The 20,343-nt window shown below is 42.7% G+C and overlaps 1 protein-coding gene across 3 annotated transcripts in view; it reads right to left on the bottom strand.

The window, feature by feature from the left end:
* The window catches only part of TMEM108 (transmembrane protein 108), a 257,869-nt gene that overhangs the window by 108,134 nt on the left and 129,392 nt on the right, over nucleotides 1-20,343 (bottom strand). For 2 of the 3 annotated variants that reach the window (XM_059663932.1, XM_059663931.1), the window contains exon 3: nucleotides 13,504-13,589. In XM_059663932.1, coding sequence (XP_059519915.1) covers nucleotides 13,504-13,543 — 40 coding nt within the window. In that variant the 5' untranslated portion in view covers nucleotides 13,544-13,589. The remainder of the gene's footprint in view (nucleotides 1-13,503; nucleotides 13,590-20,343) is intronic. The other variant, XM_059663933.1, reaches the window with a different exon arrangement.

Here is a 20,343-nt window from a genome sequence, read left to right on the forward strand (position 1 = left end):
CCCTGCATCTAGATGGAGCCATATAACTAGTTCTAGCTACTGGGATGGAAGCAGAAATTTAAGTGTATTACTTCCAGGAAGAGAAGGGTAAATCCAATGTTTATCTCCCTTCTGTGATAGTCTTGGAGGCCAGCATTGAAGATAGTGGGATCATAAGATGGGAGAACCCTGGGTTTCTGATCATACCTTAGAAGAAAGCCACCCAACCAGAAACATTTGCTTGGAAACTTTGGGTGAATGAAAAACAAGCCTTTCTTTTAAAAATATTTATTTTGATTATCGACACTATTTTAGGTGTTCCCATGTCCTCCTACTTTGCCCATTTCCACCCAGCACCCTGGCATCACCACACTGCTGTCGGTGTCCATGGATTATGCATATATGTTCTTTAGCTAATCTCTTCACCTTCTTTCATCCAATTCCTCCCACACCCCTCCTCTCTGACAGCTGTCAGTCTATTCCATGTATCTATGCCTCTGGTTCTATTTTATTCGTCGTCTATATTGTTCATTAGATTCCACATATAAGTGAGATCATATGGTATCTGTATTTCTCTGACTGGCTTATTTCACATAGCACAATAATCTCTAGGCTCATCCACGATGCTCCCAAAGGTAAGAGTTCCTTATTTTTTATGGTTGAGTAGTATTCCATTGTATAAATATACCACAGCTTTTTAAATGGGCTGTTTCCAGATCTTGGCTATTGTAAATAATGCTGCTATGAACCTAGGGGTGCATGTGCTCTTTATGATTGGTATTTCAGGATTCTTAGGATATATTCCCAGAAGTGGGATTGCTGGGTCAAAAGGCAGTTCCATTTTTAAAACTATTTTCCACCAACAGTGAACTAGGGTTCCATTTTCTCCACATCCTCGCCAGTACGTTTTTTTTTGTTTTTGTTGATGGTAGCCAATCTGGCAGGTGTGAGGTGATATCTCATTGCAGTTTTAATGTGTATCTCTCTGATGATCAGTGATGTTGAGCATTTTTTAGTATGTCTACTGGCCACCTGTATGTACTCTTTGGAGAAGTGTCTTTTCAGGTCCTTTCAGGTCTCCTATATAGTGGGCTCCCCTTTCATTTTGTTGATGGTTTCTTTTGCTGGGCAGAAGTTTTTTAGTTTGATGTAGTCCCATTTGTTTATTTTATCCCTTTGTTTCCCTTGCCCTAGGAGATATGTCGGCAAAAATATTGCTACCAGAGATGTCTGCAATTTTACTGCTTATGTTTTCTTCCAGGATTTCCATGGTTTCATGATTTACATTTAAGTCTTTTATCCATTTTGAACTTATTCTTGTGTATGGTGTAAGTTGGTGGTCTTACATTTTTATGTTAACCCGCTGTGATCTTGGGGTTGTTATAACAGATGACATATATTGATGAAAATAATAACTATGTGTTGGTTGGTTGTATGAAATTCTTCTAGAGAAGAAATGTGATCTTTATACATTATATACTTTGTAGTGCATTCAAATTAAGTGCTTAATGAATGTCCATGAAACTCTGCCTTAGAAAAAGATAATTTTTAGTTATCTTTCTCAGGGAGTTTCAGATTTTTTAGATTTTATTTGTTTGCTTTTTAAGGGTTACATCAAGATCCAGCACAGTGTGTGGCATAGAATAGTAGACACTCAAATATTTGTTGAATAAATAAAACTAGTGCATATCTTTGCCTATTAATCTCATTCAATGCCTGTTTGGGTTACAGAATGGCTGGCTATGGACTGACTGAGATCCTAGGGAGCTCAGTAACCCATCAGACATGCCAGCAGGACCATACAAATCAAAGACTAGACATCACATGAAGTGAGACGAACAAATAAAAACCCAAGGGATTCTTGTTTCAGTGATATAAAATAGGATGGGGCAAAAGTAGGTTTACTGTGGTTCATATGGAAAATAATACAATGATTAAAAAATAATACAAGAATAAAGTCTGCATTTCACATACTCACAACTGTAAACCCACTTCTGCCTCACCCTGCATATAATTTTAGATAAGTGGATCAATGCCAAAGAATTTTGCTTTGTGAGATGAGAGAGGAAAGAGGAAGAAAAACAGGAGCAAATTAGAGAACTGAGAATTTTAAAAGGTGCCCCTACATCTACAGTTAGAGATCATAATGTTTTAAATCATTATGCTTGCTATTCAGTATAATTTCTATTATAGAGTAAAAGTTCCCCAAAGGATTGGGTCTGAAAATCGCATCGTTTGGCATTTGATGATTTTCAATATCCTGCAAAATTCTGTTGATTAACTATTGATGCTGTCTTTGCCACTGCACAAGCAGCCTTGTTAATATGAAGAATATACAGGGTGGACAAAAAGTAGGTTTACATTAGGAAACACAGAGTTTAATTCTTGTATTATTATTTATTGATTAAATAATAAACATACTTTTGCCCACCCTTGTAATGTATTAGAAATCTATAATCTAGCATAGTTCTATCTAGAACTAAGACAGAGTAGTACATTTCTTGATTATTGAATGCTACTCTACTAACACTCCAAGAAAGTATACTTTCTGAAGCTTAAAAATATATATTTAAAAATACATATAACCCTTATTTTATCATACACAAAAATAAACTCAAAATGAATTAAAGACTTGAACATAACACCTGAAACAAAACCAAAAAAATCCTAGATGAAAACATAGGGAAAAGGATCAATCTTGGTGATTTTTTTTTTTTGGATTTGACACCAAAAGGAAAGGCAACAAAAGCAAAGATAAACAAGTGAGACTACATCAAATTATAAACTTCTACACAGCAAAGGAAACCATAAAAAAAATGAAAGGGCAACCAATAAAATGGGAGAAAGTATTTGCAAATCATACATCTGATAAAGGGTTATTTTTACAATGTATATAGAAAATCAGAGAATTCAATAGCAAAATAAAAACTGGGCAAAGGAAGTGAATACATATTTTCTCAAAGAAGACATATAGGTCAACAGGTATATGAAAAGGTGCTCAACATCACTAATCATTAGGAAAAAGCAAAGCAAAAGCATAATGAGATGCTACTTCATGCCTGATAGAATGACTATCATAAAAAAGATAAGAGATAAATGCTGGAGAGGATGTGGAGAAAAGGAACCCTTGGGAACTACTGGTGGGAATGTAAATTGATACAGCCATTATGGAAAACAGTATGGAGTTTTCTAAAAAATTTAAAAATAGAACTACCGTATGACCTAGCAATTCCACTTCTGGGTAAACATGCAAAGAAAAAAACCCCCACAAACTTGAAAAGATATTTGCACCTTCATGTTCACTGTAGCATTATTTACAATATCAAAGACATAGAAACAACCCAAGTGTCCTACAGAAGATAAATAGATAAAGAATATGTGGTGCATATATACACAATGGAATACTATTCAGCCATAAAAAGAAGGAAATTATGCCATTTGCGACAGACAGTGTGAATATACCTCGGGGCATTATACTAAGTGCAATAAATCAGACAGATCTCACTTACATGAGGAATCTAAAAAAAACAAAAAACCACAAAAAACACAAAACCATTACACTCATAGAAAAAGAGATCAGATTTGTGGCTACCAGAGGTAGGAGGTGGCAGTGGTGGGTGGGTTGTAGGGGAACCGGATGAAGGTGGTGAAAGGGTAAAAATGTCCTGTTAAAATAATTATTAGAGGATGTAATGCACAACATGATGACTATAGTTATCACTGCTGTATGGTATATTTGAAAATTTTTAAGAGTTGTAAAGCTGAAAAGTTCTCATCACAAAAAAAACCCCACCCTTCTTTCTTTCTTTTTTTTTTTGTTATCTATAGGAGAGGATGAATATTACTAATCTTACGTGGTAATACTCATTTTACAATATTTGTAAGTCAAGAAATTATGCTCTATACCTTAAACTTATGCAGTCCTATATGCCAATTGTATCTCAATAAAACTGAGAGAAAAAACCCAGACAGAGTAACTGAATAGTTTTCCAAAGATGACATACAAATGGCCAACAGGTACATGAATAGGTGCTCAACATCACTAATCATCAAGGAAACCCAAATCAAAACCACAATGAGGTATCATCTCAGACCTTTTAGAACAGCTATGATAACAAAGATAAGAAGTAAGTGTTGGCAAGGGTGTGGAGAAAAGAGAACCCTTGGGCACTGTTGGTGATAATGTAAACTGGTACAGCCACTAGGATCCCTTTTCTAATTCCTTAAACTCCTTTGTCTGCATTTCTTAATTCTGTGCTACTCTGAGACCTTAAGCTTCTTCAAAGTATTTTTATCACCTCTCTTCTGGGCTCCCTCACTGGGTCATATCATCCAGATTTGACATTAGCAATTAGAAAGCGACAGGTATTTTCATTGGTCCCATGACCACAACTTGCATTTTTTTTTTCCTCTTGAAATACTGAAACTACAGAAGGAAATGATCTATGTTGAATGAGCTTGGCAGTAAGGCATAGTAGCCCCTGAGCAATGAGCCAGTGAGGATGTGAAAGAAAACCAAGATGAGGCAGGAGCAGGAGCTGGAAAAAAGGAGCCAGCTGCAAACAGTGCTGCTGCTGACAACCTAGGCAGTCCAGTGGGTGTATAAAGCCATCTGGCCTTCACTGGGACAGGTGACGAGAGCTCATTTGTGGAGCTGGGGAAATACCCAAAGGCTCCAGACCAGGTCAGCTTCCCTGTCACAGCTCTGGGTGACCAGCCTGTCAAGGGCGGGCCCTCAGTGCTGAGGACTAACAGGAAACAGAATCCAGTTCCCTAGAGAAAGACACCGACGGGTGTGCAGTAGGCAATCCTGAGATGGATTTCTGGCCGGGCTCTCATGTCCACAGGAAATGAGTGCCAGGGGGAGACACTAAGGTAGAAGTCCAAGGCAGGTTTGGGGAAGACACAGTAAGGCATGAGGGGACAGCTGGCTGTTGTAGGACCCAGGAGGTGGCAGTAAAGCATCAGTTTCCATCCTTCATACTCAGAGTATTCCCTACTCTCATTTCCCACTACAACTTCAAAGCTTTTGTATAATTAACCAAGTGTGAGAGAAGCCGTTTAAGGGCCAACACTCCCTGCCCTCCCTGCTCTGATGCTGCCCCATTGTTTGACATATTTATTTACCTCCCAAATTCCTCTGATGCAGGATGTCTCATGACTGTCTCTGCTCCTGTCACATTGGCTGGAATGAGGTTTAAGTGCCGTGACTAGAATATCAGACTCTACACAAATTGTTCATGTTTCACTTGGCAGTGTGAAGAAGATGTCACTGTTATCCATGTTTCCTATCTGGCCTTTTCCACCTCTACCCTCCCACATCCAGCTGGTACCCAGAATAAACAACTGGACAAGGAGGAGGGCCACCAGGGCCCTGAAACCTCTCTTATCATCTGGTGGCCTGGTTAGCAGCCACCCAAGGGTAGCAGCCTTCAATCAGCAGAGGGTGGGCACAGCATTTTTTGAGGGCCAGATAAAGACAAATTTAATTCAAGAAACATGCAGGATGTATACTGGGAGCCAGATTTCTTTTCCCATCCCTTTTCACAGTTGCTATAATAATCTAAGACTTCTAAAAATATAGCCATAAGGATGGCACAACCAGAGCTTGCTAACTCAAAAATAATGAGGCTAAATGAACTACAGATTCATCGGCTTATGAAAGGAATGGCCCATCCCCTTAATGGGTTGTAACATTTCTTTTCTCAAATATTCCACAGCCAATATCTGACTTGGGAGAAAAATCCCTCTTTTAAAATTTTTTTTTTAAAAAATTGATTTCAGAGGAAAGGAGAGGGAGAGAGAGAGAAAGAAACCGATGAGAGAGAATCACTGATTGGCTGCCTCTTGCATGCCCCACACTGGGGATCAAGCCTGCAACCTGGACATGTGCCCTGACTGGGAAGAACCGTGATCTCTTGGTTCATAGGTTGGTGCTCAACCACTGAGCCACACCGGCTGGGCAAACCCTCTCTTTATCCTGCTACTGGTTGTTTTATTTCTTTAAACAGACATAGGGGTGGGGGCAGGGAGGACAAAAATACCAACCACCAGAGTTTCTAAAATCAGATGAAACATATTGCAAGGACAAGGCTGGACAAGTTCACTGACTGAAGGTGAAAAACTACAAGAAGAAACACACAATCAGATGGCATAACAGCCTAGTTAGTAGGTCACAAAAACTGTGACTCAGGTAAAATATGGGGGCTGTGGGACTCTGGAAAGGACATTAGACTTGGAGTAGGAAAACCTGGATCCAAGTTTCTTTTAGGATTTGTCTTCTTTGGGTTTCCATTCCCTTAATGGTAACATGGTTATAAAAATTATGCCTGTCGACAGGGTTGTCAGGATGACTAAATTGCATTTGAGATGCGAAAACACTGTATGAAGTACAAAGGCTTATTTTCATCTGTCTCCTTTGGTTGTAGTGCTGGTTATGGGGACTAATCACGACCTCTCTCCAACTTTGGGACCAATTAAAATGTACATAAAAGAATCAGAAGTCATCATTATTACTAGTGACATTGGATTCAAGAACCTGGCTTGACCTGTTGCTTCTTACTATAGCCTATAACATACTATCTTCCTTTCATCTTCTGTACCTGTATTCTTGATTATACTAGAAGCTTCTAGAAAGCAGAGATTATGATTTCCATTTCTTTGTATCCCCAGAATTTTCCACAGAGCCGTACAGACAGCAGGTCACTGTCTGACAACCACACGATTAATCATGTTTGTACTCTAGTCTCTGTGTGAAGGCTGGGAGCTCTTGGGTTCTTGGATTCTGGACTAAAGAATCTCCAGTGTCCATCACATTTGTTAAGGCAATGATTAAATGCTTCAGAAAACTCTCAGAGAAGTCTTATTATAAAGCCAACATGAAGTTTCTGGAAAAAAATCCCCTTCCTTTATTTAAAAAAATCTGCTCAAACTTCTCTTATTCGAACAATCTTCAGAATTTTAACAGGTCCTAATAAGCTAGAAATCTCCCTGTTAGATTAGTCCCCATTGGATGAGGTTTAAGTGCATTAATGGGGGTTCCACTGAAATGAAACCTGGGTGAGGGCATGCTAGACTGTCTTTCACGTTTCTTTTTTTAAACTTTTAAGCAGGATTTGCTAACAGAACAGCAAAAGAAATAAGTTAACTAAGGACAGTAGTGAAACAACAACCATGTTTGGAAGGCATTTTACAACTTATAAAATGTTTTCAAACCCTTCTGACTTAACTCTCAATAAACCCCAAGGTTGATGTTTATACTCATCATCGGTGCACTGGAGTTAAGGAAGGTGAAGAAGTCCTGGGAGGTCAAGGACTCTGTATAGTCACATGACTACTAAGAGAAGAAGTGAGAGCTCAAAGTGCATCCTTAAATCCAAACACCACATGTCTTAGCAAAGGTATGTTCCTATAGACATTGGAAGTTACTCATTAAGAGTTAACATTTAAATTTGCATTAGTCAACAGCTCTCCTAAGTGTGAGCATGACTACCCTCCGAATGTACTCGGAAGTCATAAAACTGAGTTTCTTTAAAATATTTTATTATTCAGTCTTCACTGGCATTGCTACAATAAGAATGTCTTATTAAGGTTTGTTTAATCTGCATAAGAGTTGTTGACTCAAGCAAATTAAAAAATTACAACTTAAAATGTAAAAGACATTAAAAATCCACACGCCTAAACTTCCTGGGTTAATGTCACATTTCAAAGTGTTACTTCCTCAATTTTTCTGTGTGAATGACTTATCCTTCAGAACCAGAGACCTGTTCTCCCTAGAGAACATTTGCAAATCTTTTCATAATGAACAAAAAAATCCAGCCTCAAATTCTTGATTTGGAAAAGAATTATCCAGCATAAAGTGAGAAAGAAATAGTCATATAAAATCAAATTCTAAAGGGGGCCCACTGCAGTGACTAGCCAAGGGCCCCGCTTATGTTTTCCTTTGCTTTATAACCCTAGCTAGTCCATGCCTTACACTCCTCTCATCCTTAAAACAGAGCAAAAACTAAGTTCCAGTAACATGAAACTTGAAGTGATTCAGGGATGCTGAGAGCATCTCCTGACCCAGAGTAGCCCTCATAAGTCCAAGACAGTGATTCTCAAAGTGTGGTCCTGGACTAAAGCCTCAGCATCACTGGAAACTCAGAAAGGCAAATGATTGTCCCCATCCCATATCTACTGAATTGGAATCTCTGGGGCAGGGCCCAGCAATCTGTATTTAAACAAGCCTTCCAGGTGATTCTGTGGGATGATGAAGCTTTAAACCACTGCTCGAAGCCAGTGATTCTCAACACTGGTTGCACATTAGAAGCATCTGATGACCAGGCCCCACACGTCCCACCTCCCCCCAGGATTCTGATTTAACTGGTCTGGGTTGGGGTCTGGCCAGGCAAGGGGATTTGCTAAAAGCTCCCAGGGGATTCTAGTGTACAGGCAGGTTTGAGAAACACTGATGAAAGCCAATCAGTGTAATCCAGTCTAAAAAACTAAATTGCACTGTCGATGAAATGGATGCCTCCATTTCCATTATCCGACAGAAGACCAATGTGTCATTACCATTATTATAGCCATTGATGGTTCCCAGAGAGAACTGCAGGCAGATGAACTGCTCTCTGCTACTAAATGGAGCAGAAAGCTCCTTTATTGTCTCAGGAGCAGCGTTGTTAGTAGCACAGGAGCGATGGATTTGCAGGGGGTGGTGGACAGGCGGTCCAACAGCTGCTTGGCAAGAAGGCCCCCTCAATTGGCATGCTTTGTATGGAAAAGGGTGAACATCATTTGGAAAGAATTAGTAGTCAGCCAGGATATGAACCCAAGCAATCTCAATCCAGAATCCAAGCCCTTAACCGTGGCTGCCACACGGTCTCCTCCATGTAGGTTAGGACCCGGCAGTGTACAAGGGAAGGGAAGACACCTTCATGGCAGAGGAGGAGGAGGTGAAGATCCCTCAAGTCATATACATACACGAGGCGACATCTTTATGATTGCCTGTAACATCTAAAAGAACATACATTTCTTTTTGTTTTGTTTTGTTAATCCTCACCAGAGGATATCTTCTCCATTGATATTCAGAGAGAGTGGAAGAGAGGGGGAGAGACACACACATCAACTGGTTGCCTCCTGAAAAGCACCCTGACTGGCACCGAGGTACGTGCCCTTGACTATCCGTGGACCAATGCTCTACCCACTGAGCCAAACCAGCAAGGGCAAGAACCTACATTTCTGAGGTCAACAATTTGTTTAGACCTAACTACTATGTCAGTTACGATTTATAACAACTCTTCCTCCTTAACCTCAGAGAGAATTTCCCCTCACTTATTGGGAGAAACCAACTGTGACGACAGACTACATGAGCCCACTTCAGTTAGTGACAGCCCAGCTACTCAGATATTGCAACACGGGGCCTTCCTGGGGTGGGAGCTGGGAATACAGATGGGTTTGCTGAAACTTGGCCCTAAAGCAGAATTTCGTGGCAGGAGCTCAGGGACTATGTAACACAGTCAGCCATAATCCATCCTAGTAATTCTCTATTTTACCCATATATGTGTTTCCACATTGTAAGATGTAATTGATGGTATGTGATAGTTTTATAGTTCAAGCAGCATTTTTTTTCTTTTTCAGTGGTTCATAAATAACAGTGTATCTTACAATGAATGAAATTGTAGATTTGATGAAATATGGTAATTACACTAAACATATATTGAATTCCACTATAGTTCAAAGTCTAGATTAGGCTAGAGATGGGGGAATGAATGAAATGGAGTCCCTAAACCCAAGCAGCTGGAAGACAGGAAAACAAGTACATGCCTCCATTTCCATTATCCGATAGAAGACCAATGCGTCATTACCATTATTATAGCCATTGGTGGTTCCCAGAGAGAACTGCAGGCAGACAAACTGCTCTCTGCTACTAAATGGAGCAGAAAGCTCCTTTATTTTCTCAGGAGCAGCGTTGTTAGTAGCACAGGAGCGATGGATTTGCAGGGGGTGGTGGACATGCAGACCCAGAGCTAAATATTTTGCTGGGGATGAAATGTTGTGGTGGCTGGACACACTGTGGGCATCCCCTGGGTAAAGTGGGGTGTGTTTAGGGGGTAGGGGCATAAAGGAGAGAAGTGGTGAGAGATGAGGCATGAAAGTAGTTTGGAACCAGACGACTGACCAGTCATGAATGCTTAACCTAAGGAACTTAGGCTTTATCTTTAGGTCAGTGGTTCTCAAACATTTTGGTCTCATGACCCCTCTATACTCTAAAAAATTACTGAGGACCATAAAGAGCCTTTGTTTATGTGTCTTATATCCACTAATACTTACATAACCATGAATGTCCTCATCACCCCCTCATCCTCAAGCTTGTCGCTGTTCTAAGGTATGAGGTAAAATGTGCTAACCCTTCCCAAAGGGCTAAAGCTGGCAGGATGAAAGTTAGTACTGCACTGTGGAATGGAGTCCAGGAAATAAAACAAAGGCAGAGATAGTCAGTTGTAATAAAAGTAAACTATTAAAACCTCAGTGGCCCTGCCTGCCAAAGATTGCATCCCTCAGCCCCTATCAGGCCCACATAAGCCCCAACGACTGCTGATTGTGACGCATTGACCTAGAGAGCTTGGGTGTGTTTTTTCTTAGGATCATCTGACATAACGAATATGATGCACACTTTACCAATCATGGCTTAGAAGCCCCCCTGCCTAGCCACAGGGACAGCAAAGGGGCCACGCTGCTGGTTTTTGGGGAGTGATAGAGGTGCCAGGCAGGAAGAAAAGACAGGCATGAACAAGGAGGTCAGAAAGACCTACGTGTGAATTTCAGCTCCATCACTCACTACTGGGTCACCATGAATCAGTCCTTAACCTACTCATTGGTAACACTTCTTCATCTTAAAACAGGTACCTTTAAAATAAATGAGAGGATGCAGGGAAACTGATCAGCAGATGTCTGTGAACACAGCAGGTACTCAAGAGGGCGCAGATTCTCTGGCGATTATGACTCATGAACTGGCTCATGTCCACTAGTAAGTAATTGCTTGTTTGTTTTTAACAGACACTCTCTACAGTAAACTAACTATGATTACAAATTCTTACTAATGTTCCCGTTGACAGGTGGAGTCCAATCCCTCACCCCTTGAACCAGGGTTGGTCTTAGTGACTTCCTTGGCCAACACGATGTGGCTGAAGCACTTGTCTTGGGATTTCGAAGCCTAATTCATAAGGAGCCTTGCAGGCGTTGCCCTGGCCTCACAGCCGTGAGCCGCCATGTAGGGAGTCTGTACACCCTGAGGCCACTATGCTGTGAGGAAGCCCCACTGTGTCATGTAAAAAGGCCTCAGGGAACAATAAATGTTGGGCCAGCCCCAGCTGTTCCAGCCTCCAGCTGCTGGGGTTATGCCAGCCCAGATCCCAGACACTGGAGTCTCTGCCAACCCCTGCCCAAATTGCACATTCGTGAGCAAAATAAATGACTGTTAATGCTTTAAGCTACAAAGTTGTGAGGTCGTTTGTTATGCAACAAAATATAATCAGAACACTCTCTTTATCAGGTCTCCCCCCCTCCCCCATTCAAAATTGTCAATTTGCTGAGTTATATTAAGTCACTATTAAATTTATGTTGGTTCTGTAGTTCTCAAGTCTATTTTAGACACTGAGAAACACTTTGTTTGTGGACACTGTTAATCTAGGCATAACTTACTAATTGGCTGACCAATGATATATATGAGCTATTATGTGTGTATGTGTATGCATGCATGGCAGATATTTTTCTAAATATCCAATTCCTCTCATGAGAAAAAAATGCTACAATAACAGTACTTCATCTCAATGAACTTGTAAAAATCATGCTCTGAAGTCAGACTAATTGAATCTAGTGCCTGAGTGCTCCACCCTCCCAGCTCTGTACAAAGCTGGGCTCTAGCCCACAACCAGCTACCTAGTAATCAGAGCAGTTTATCGAAGGCCACTATCTACCTTCCTCCTAACCAGTAGGAAGCTGCCTACTCTGGGCTGCTTGCATTGCCAGGCGAGTTTGCAAGGAAAGTGTTAAGGCAGAGTAGGTTTATGCAGCGATCCAGATAATCTTTGAGGAAACCCCTTCAGGTTTTGCATATGCTCCACTTTGAAAGGGCCTTGTGATAGCATAAGACTTGACTCTGAACCACGGAATATTCACCTGATGCCTTTCAAACAATATTGGACCTTATAATATTATGAAAACTTTGGGGCATATAATCAGCATAGGTGAAAAATATTTTGCTGCCTCCCAAATTGTCTATACTCTTTTTTCATTTCCTGGTTCTTCTGCCTGCAAAGGCTGTCTCTCCTTCTTGAGGGTGAGGGTGTGTGTGTGTGTGTGTGTGTGTGTGTGTGTGTGTGATCTTATTTACCCTTCAGATGTCCCCTCTCCCGGCAAGGCAGAATTAATCATTCCTTGATGACATTGCTTCTTCAATCTGTAAAGCCTTTTCTTTAACAAGAAAGCTTATCATTAAAAATAAAAAGAAGCAACAATAAACCCACAGTCCTATGGAATACATGAAGAAAGGACTTAAGAGTCCCTATAACTCTTGGCGACATTCCACCAGGCTGAAAACGGGTTAACGTGATCTGCGTTTCAGGGATTATAATTCAGCAGCAGAAATGAGTTGACTAAAATACCATCCAGAATGCTGTCTGCAGATAAAGTGCTTTGAACTGGGGTGCAACATAACCTGAATTGCTAAATTCTAAGGGCTGACTGATCATTTGCATCTCAATTTCTTTTCATGCTATTTTGTTGGCAAAAGTTAAGGAGCCACTCAGCCTAAGAGAGATAGGCCCTCTATTTACCTCGGCAAGAACCAGACAAACACAATGAATTCCAGATTTTCCCAACTCAATGGCTTTTGTTTGACCCGGAGTGGGTCAGTCTGAACATCAAACCCACCAACTGGTATTGGTTTTTATATTCATTCGTTAACAATTCCTATCTCAAAGGCTATACAGGCATTAAGTAGCACCTGGCACTTTGCAGCACAACCCACAAAACACATGAGCAACATGCAGAAAGTCATAATTGAATACTTTTCACTCTGTCACCAAACTTAAATTACATTTTCAACACTCATTATTTAAGAACATGTATAACTATGCAAAATATTCCAAGCCAAAGGCTGTGCAGATACTGAATGGTAACGGGTGCCAAGTAACAAAGTCCATAAAACACAGCCTACCATTCCTTCTCCATGGGAAACTTACAGAGAGTCACACTGGAACACCCTTTATTCTGCCACAAAAACAAGAGCAATAGTGTTTTTGACACTCACTCTTGAATTAACTATGCTGAACATGTTAATTTAGAATTATTGTGACAGAGTCTACATTACAATGGATACCCAAGGCAATAGAGTAACTTAGATGAAGAAGAGGGAAAATTTACTGTCCTCTCTCATTGACCAAACCCTGGTCTTCCTCCAGAATGTGTGTAAGTTTCTGGCACTGGACAAACGATAACATTTTTATATTCTAGGAAAGAAGAAACGCGACATCAACTTACTTAACAGTTGGCAATAGAGGGCCTGTAAACTTCTCTTCATGGTATCATCTGGTCCTTCTTGTCCTCCAGTTTATTCATGATTCTGTCTGGGAAATTGGGAGAAGAAAACTGTGATATCAAGTCAATAATCAGAAAGAACTCCACTTCACATGATCCTAGTTGTAAAGGCCACCAGTAAAACACCTGCCTCCGAAGAGGAAACATTCTTGGACTGCATACACCATAGTTTAATTGACAACAGTGTATGTTATAAAACTCCCAGTTAGCCAATTGGTCAAATCCTAAAACTATGCACACCACTGAAGGAAAATTACATGGGTAACTAGAGAGTAAGAATCAGACTTTGGAACTTTCGAGGCTTCCAATTAATCTCCCCTGAATCTCCTGAAACAAGAGAAAAAAATAAAAAGATTTTTTTTATTGATTTTAGAGAGGAAGTGAGAGGTAGAGAGCGATAGAAACATCAATGTTGAGAGAATTAGTGATTGGCTACTTCCTGCACACCCCTTACTAGGGATTGAGCATGCAACTGCAACCCGGGCATGTGCCCTGCCCTGGAATTGAATGGTGACCTCCTTGTTTATAGGTTGGTGCCCAACCATTGAGCCACACAGGCTAGGAGAAACAAGAAATTTCTAATCTCATTTCCACTATGGTGCTCACCAAACAAACAACCCAAAAATCTTTGGGTTGAAATTATATATTAAATAACTTTTCTGTTGTTTTGTTATAAAAGATACCTCTAATACAGAACATTTGGAAAATGTAGCTAAACAGAAAATATAGGTAAGGAGATACAAGAACATACAAATGACCTATCTCTCCAGCCTTTCCTGTGCCCTTCTATTGGTCAGTTTCATTTACATATTATACATTCTAAATTTCTCTCTCTGTGTTGAAACTATTACTTTACTGTTTTATTTTAAATGGCACACAGCATTACTTTAAGTAAATTCCTAGAAATGAAATCACAAGGACACAACTTACAGCTTTTGAAATATGTTGTCAAATTGACCTTCATCAATACCAGTATCAGGATATCCATTAGACTACAACCTACCCAATAAGAAAAATTTATAACTTCTTTCCATCTTTGCCAAGGAAACAGGGAAATGTTCCATCGCATTACTTTAGTTTGCATTTTATGTATTTACTAGAGACCCAGTGATGAAATTCATGCACGGGAGTGGGGGGGTGTTCCTCAGCCCAGCCTGCAGTCGAGGAAGCTGTCAGTAGAACATCCTTAGTGCTACCACGGAGGTGGAAGAGGCTCCTACCACCGCTGCTGCACTCGCCAGCCATGAGTCTGGCTTCTGGCTGAGCGGTGCTCCCCATGTGGGAGCGCACTGACCATCAGGGAGCAGTTCCTGCGTTGAGCGTCTGCCCCCTGGTGGTCAGTGCGCATCATAGTGCCTGGTCATTCCGCTGTTTGGTCGATTTGCATATTAGCCTTTTATTATATAGAACTAGAGGCCCGGTGCACAAAAATTTGTGCACTCGGGGGGGAAGGGGGGGTCCCTCAGCCTGGCCAGTGCCCTCTCGCAGTCTGGGACCCCTGGGGAGAGAATGCCCTGCTGGCTTAGGCCTGCTCCCGGGTGGCAGAGGGCAGGCCCAATCCCTAGGTGCAGCCCCTGGTCGGGCTCAGAGCAGGGCCGATTGGGGAGTTGGGGCGCCGCCCCCTGTCATGCACAGAGCAGGGTGGATCGGGAGGTTGCGATGCCACCCTCAGTCACACTCAGGGTAGGGCCAATTGGGGGGTTGGGGCACCGCCCCCTGTCACACTCAAGGCAGGGTCGATGGGGAGGTTGCGGCACCACCCCGTCACGCACAGAGCAGGGCCAATCAGGGGGTTGGGGCGCTGCCCCCTGTCATGCACAGAGCAGGACCCATCAGGAGGGTTGGGGCTCTGTACCCTGTCATGCACAGAGCAGGGCCCATCAGGGGGTTGGGGAGCTCCCTGCATCAAGCACAGAGCAGGGCCCATCAGGGGGTTGGGAAGCTCCCCACTGTCACCCACAGAGCAGGGCCCATCAGGGGGTTGGGGAGCTCCCCCCTGTCACACACAGAGCAGGCCTATCAGGGGGTTGAGGAGCTCCCCGCTATCACTCACAGAGTAGGGCCGATAGGGGAGTTGGGGAACCACCCCGTCACACTCAGGGCAGGGCGGATCAGGGGGTTGGGGCGCCGCCCTCTATTACCCACAGAGCAGGGCCAATCAGGGGGTTGGGGCGTCGCTCTCTATCACCCACAGAGCAGGGCCAATAAGGGGGTTGGGGCGCCGCCACTGTCACACTCAGGGCAGGGCCGATGGGGAGGTTATGGCTCTACCCCATCACAAACAGAGCAGGGCCGATCAGGGGGTTTGGGCGCTGCCCCCTGTCATGCTGATCCCAGGGCCGGGAGGCCTCGCGGCTCCGCTGATCCTGGTGCTGGGAGGCATATTACCCTTTTAATATATAGCATAGAGGCCTGATGCATGGGTGGGGGCTGGCTGGTTTGCCCTGAAGGGTGTCCTGGATCAGGGTGGGGGTCCCCACTGGGGTGCCTGGCCAGTCTGGGTGAGGGGCTGAGGGCTGTTTTCAGGCTGTCGGGTGACTGAAGCTTCCAACTGCTCCTTTTTTTCTTTTTTTTTTTTTTTAATTCTGGGCCAGCTTTAGCTCTGAGGCTTGGCTCCAGCTCTTAGGTCTCTGCTGCTGAAAGCAGGTATCTGGTTTGTTTAGGTTCTATAATCGAACTCTGTATCAACTCCAGCTCTGAGATCCCAGCTCGCTGAAAGCAGGTTTCTGGGGTTTTGTTTAGCTTCTATATTTGTTACAATGTTTCAAACTGCAGGCTCAGAGGCCGGCAAGGCAGGCGGGGAACGTTGGAGTCCTCCGTCACTGAAGCAAGCAAGCCTCATTCATATTCGCTTTAAGCTGCCTGACTGCCGGCCGCCATCTTGGCTGGCAGTTAATTTGCATATCTTGCTGATTAGCCAATGGGAAGGGTAGCAGTCGTATGCCAATTACCATGTTTCTCTTTTATTAGATAGGACTAGAGACCCGGTGCACAAATATTTGTGCACTCAGGGGGGGAGGGGGGATCCCTCAGCCTGGCCAGTGCCCTCTCACAGTCTGGGACCCCTTGGGAGATAACGACCTGCTGGCTTAGGCCTGCTCCCGGGTGGCAGAGGGCAGGCCCAATCCCTAGGTGCAGCCCCTGGTCGGGCTCAGAGCAGGGCCGATTGGGGAGTTGGGGCGCCGCTCCGTCATGCACAGAGCAGGGCGGATCGGGAGGTTGCGATGCCACACTCAGTCACACTCAGGGTAGGGCCCATTGGGGGGTTGGGGCACCGCCCCCTGTCACACTCAAGGCAGGGTCGATGGGGAGGTTGCGGCGCCACCCTCTGTCACGCACAGAGCAGGGCCAATCAGGGGGTTGGGGCGCTGCCCCCTGTCACGCACAGAGCAGGGCCCATTAGGGGGTTGGGGAGGTCCCCCGTATCAGGCACAGAGGAGGGCTGATCAGGAGGTTGGGGCGCCTTCCCCTGTCACGAACAGAGCAGGGTGGATAGGGAGGTTGTGGCCCCGCCCCCCTGTCACACACAGAGCCGCAGGGCAGTCAGAGGGTTTGGGTGCTGCCCCCTGTCACGCTGATCCCGGTGCTGGGAGGCCTCGCGGCTCTGCTGATCCTGGTGCTGGGAGGCATATTACCCTTTTACTATATAGGATAGAGGCCTGGTGCATGGGTGGGGCTGGCTGGTTTGCCCTGAAGGGTGTCCTGGATCAGGGTGGGGGGTCCCCACTGGGGTGCCTGGCCAGTCTGGGTGAGGGGCTGAGGGCTGTTTTCAGGCTGGTGAGTGACTGAAGCTCCCAACCTGTCCTTTTTTTTTTTTTTTATTCTGGGCCAGCTTTAGCTCTGGCTCCAGCTCTGAGGCCTCTGCTGCTGAAAGCAGGTATCTGGTTTGTTTGGATTCTATAATCGAAACAATGTATAACTCTAGCTCTGAGATCCCGGCTCGCTGAAAGCAGGTTTCTGGGGTTTTGTTTAGCTTCTATATTTGTTACAATGTTTCAAACTGCAGGCTCAGAGGCCGGCAAGGCAGGCGGGGAACGTTGGAGTCCTCTGTCACTGAAGCAAGCAAGCCTCATGTTAATTTTAAGCTGCCTGGCTGCCGGCCGCCATCTTGGCTGGTAGTTAATTTGCATATTGCCCTGATTAGCCAATGGGAAGGGTAGCAGTTGTATGCTAATTACCATGTTTCTCTTTTATTAGATAGGATTAGTCATTTGTCTTTAAAAATTATTTTAATTCACATTTGACAAAGATGCTTTAGTCAGGCTCCTCCTGAACCTTCTTCATAGTCCCTTCCACGCACTTTCTTGTCAAACCTAGTTTTATCAAGAACCCTGCTAAGTCAGTTTAATTGCCCCCCTCGCCCCCGCCCCATCAATATCTAATCACCCTCAATATATGATCTGGTCCCTCATCCTCCACTACCCACAGGGGATGATCATCCTGGCTTGTCTTCAGCAAGAATTCTGACAGGTCAGGTTAGCCAGAACGCCTTGATGTTTTATCTTAGTATTTTCTATCCAAGGATCCTGACCCCTATTCCTTCCTAAATTCTCACTTGCCCACATGTATTAGGGTTTGAGCTGAATCTCTCATCCCTACAGTAAAATCCCATTGCAGTGGTCCCTAAGCCTATTTCAATGATCCAGAATAAAGTCTGCCTTACAACTTTAACAGTGTCATTAAATACTTTTTTCTTTAACACAGTCTTTAACCATTCTCTACTGGCATGCTGGAATTTTTTGTTTATCGTATCCCAAGTGGAACTGATTTATCTTCAAGATCTTGAATTGAGATATTGTTTCTCCTTTAAAGTATACAATTCACTAGTTGTCAGTGTACTCAAAAGTTGAGCAACTATTACCAGTCCCTAATTCCAGAAAATTATCACTCTAAAAAGAAACTCCCATGTTCATTAGCAGGCATCTCCTGCCCCAATCCCTGGCAACCACTAATCTACTATGGATTTGCCTATTCTGTACATTTCATATAAATTGAATCATGCAATACATGGTCTTTTGTGTCTGGCTCTTTCACTTAGCATAATGTTTTCAAAGTTCATTCATGTTATAAAGCATGCTATTTTTTCCTTATTTATTTATTTTAAGAATCACACACACACATGCACACGCACACTCACTCACACTACTATGGTTAGAAAGTTTTAGTCCAGGATTACATAAATAGTTGCCTGTACTTTCTTTTGGAGTTGTTTTTACTTCTTTTAGATCTGTTTCTGGACTTCGTATCAGGTTTTACTTCTTTGTTTGCTCATTCTTCCACCCTAACAATAAGTGTTTAAATTATTCTTGATAGAATTAGTCCTTCATTTTTACTCTTCTTTTTAAGATTTTCCTAGTTCTTTGAGCTTATTTATCCCCCAAATTAATTTCCAAATCATTTCATTACATTCCAGAAAAGAAATCATTGCGATTGTAGTTGGAATTATCTTCTACTTGCTTTATTACTTTGAGAGCTGATCTCTTCAAAATCGGAGTTTGGTGAAGAGAAAAAGAAATGATATTTTAGATTGTTGCTCCAGAGATGAGAATTCTTCTCAGAGGTGAGAAGTGCTATTATTTTGGAGGGGAGGGAGTGGTATAGTTCAATGACTTCTTTGCTTAGGAAAATTGAAGTTCCCTGAGCCCCTGGTGTCATCTGGATGAGTAAGAGGAGAGAAAGAGATAGTTAAGCTCCTCTCCATTATAAAATAACAGGAGGTTTGAGTTCCCAAGGGCTATGAAGGAGGGGTTAAGTGATTCAGAAATCAGAGAGGCTGAGATGATAAAAGATGTTAAGAGACAGAAAAAAAGGCAATTCTAGAAAACAGCAGCAGGTGGGAGCTAAGAATAAAGGATAAAGTGAGAAATTCTCCACAGGAAATGACCCACAAACTTTAAGATATATAATAGTTAATTTTTCATTGCATCTCTTTTATGCTTTTTGTATTTATGTACTCTATTTGTCTTCCTTCTCCCCCACAATGCTTATTTACCACTAGCACCCTTAAAACATCAGCAAAAGTCTTATACAAAATAGCCCTGTATTGGTGGTGCTCAGCTGGGCATGAAAGAAAAGATACCATGGCCCAAGACAAGAGTGACCAGGAACAGAGGTAGAAGCCACTGGAGCCCAAGCAGTGGTTAGTAGACATCTAAGGAGGGCTTAGGACATGTTAAGTACTCATAAACATACAGTGATTAAATAAATGAATAAATTAATGATCGAGTAACAGGAGAGCAGAGAAATAGTTTAGTTTGTATTGATCAAGGAGAACATATGCACCTTAATCATCTATGGAAGTTCTTAGAGATTTTCAAGACTTTCTACAAGGTGTGGCCTAGGGCCATTTTATTCACATAATAAGAGAAGATAGATCCCATATATCTGGGACACTTGAGATCACCTGGGTTACATAGGGCTAGCCCAACTATAAGCACCACATGGCCTTGGATACATTCAAAGCTATGTTGATTTAGGCCTTTCTGTGGAGTTTTGCAGTGTTTTTTCTTCATGTAAGCTCTATGGTCTTGTTGAGTTAATTCCTAGGCATTTTATATTTATTCATTTTGCCTCTGTAATGGTATTTGTGTTCCATTATATTTCCTAATTGCCTCTACATGAAAATGACTGAGTTTTTATATATTAATTTTATGACCTAACTGAACTCACTTACTGTTATAATGATGGTTTCTCGGCTGATTCTCTTGGGTCAATTGTGCTGCCTTGGATGGATGAGAGCCACAATGAGATCCCATCAAAAGCCTCTTTTTAACTATGTAGTAG

Source organism: Myotis daubentonii, chromosome 14, assembly GCF_963259705.1.
Source record: "Myotis daubentonii chromosome 14, mMyoDau2.1, whole genome shotgun sequence".
NCBI lineage: Eukaryota > Metazoa > Chordata > Mammalia > Chiroptera > Vespertilionidae > Myotis > Myotis daubentonii.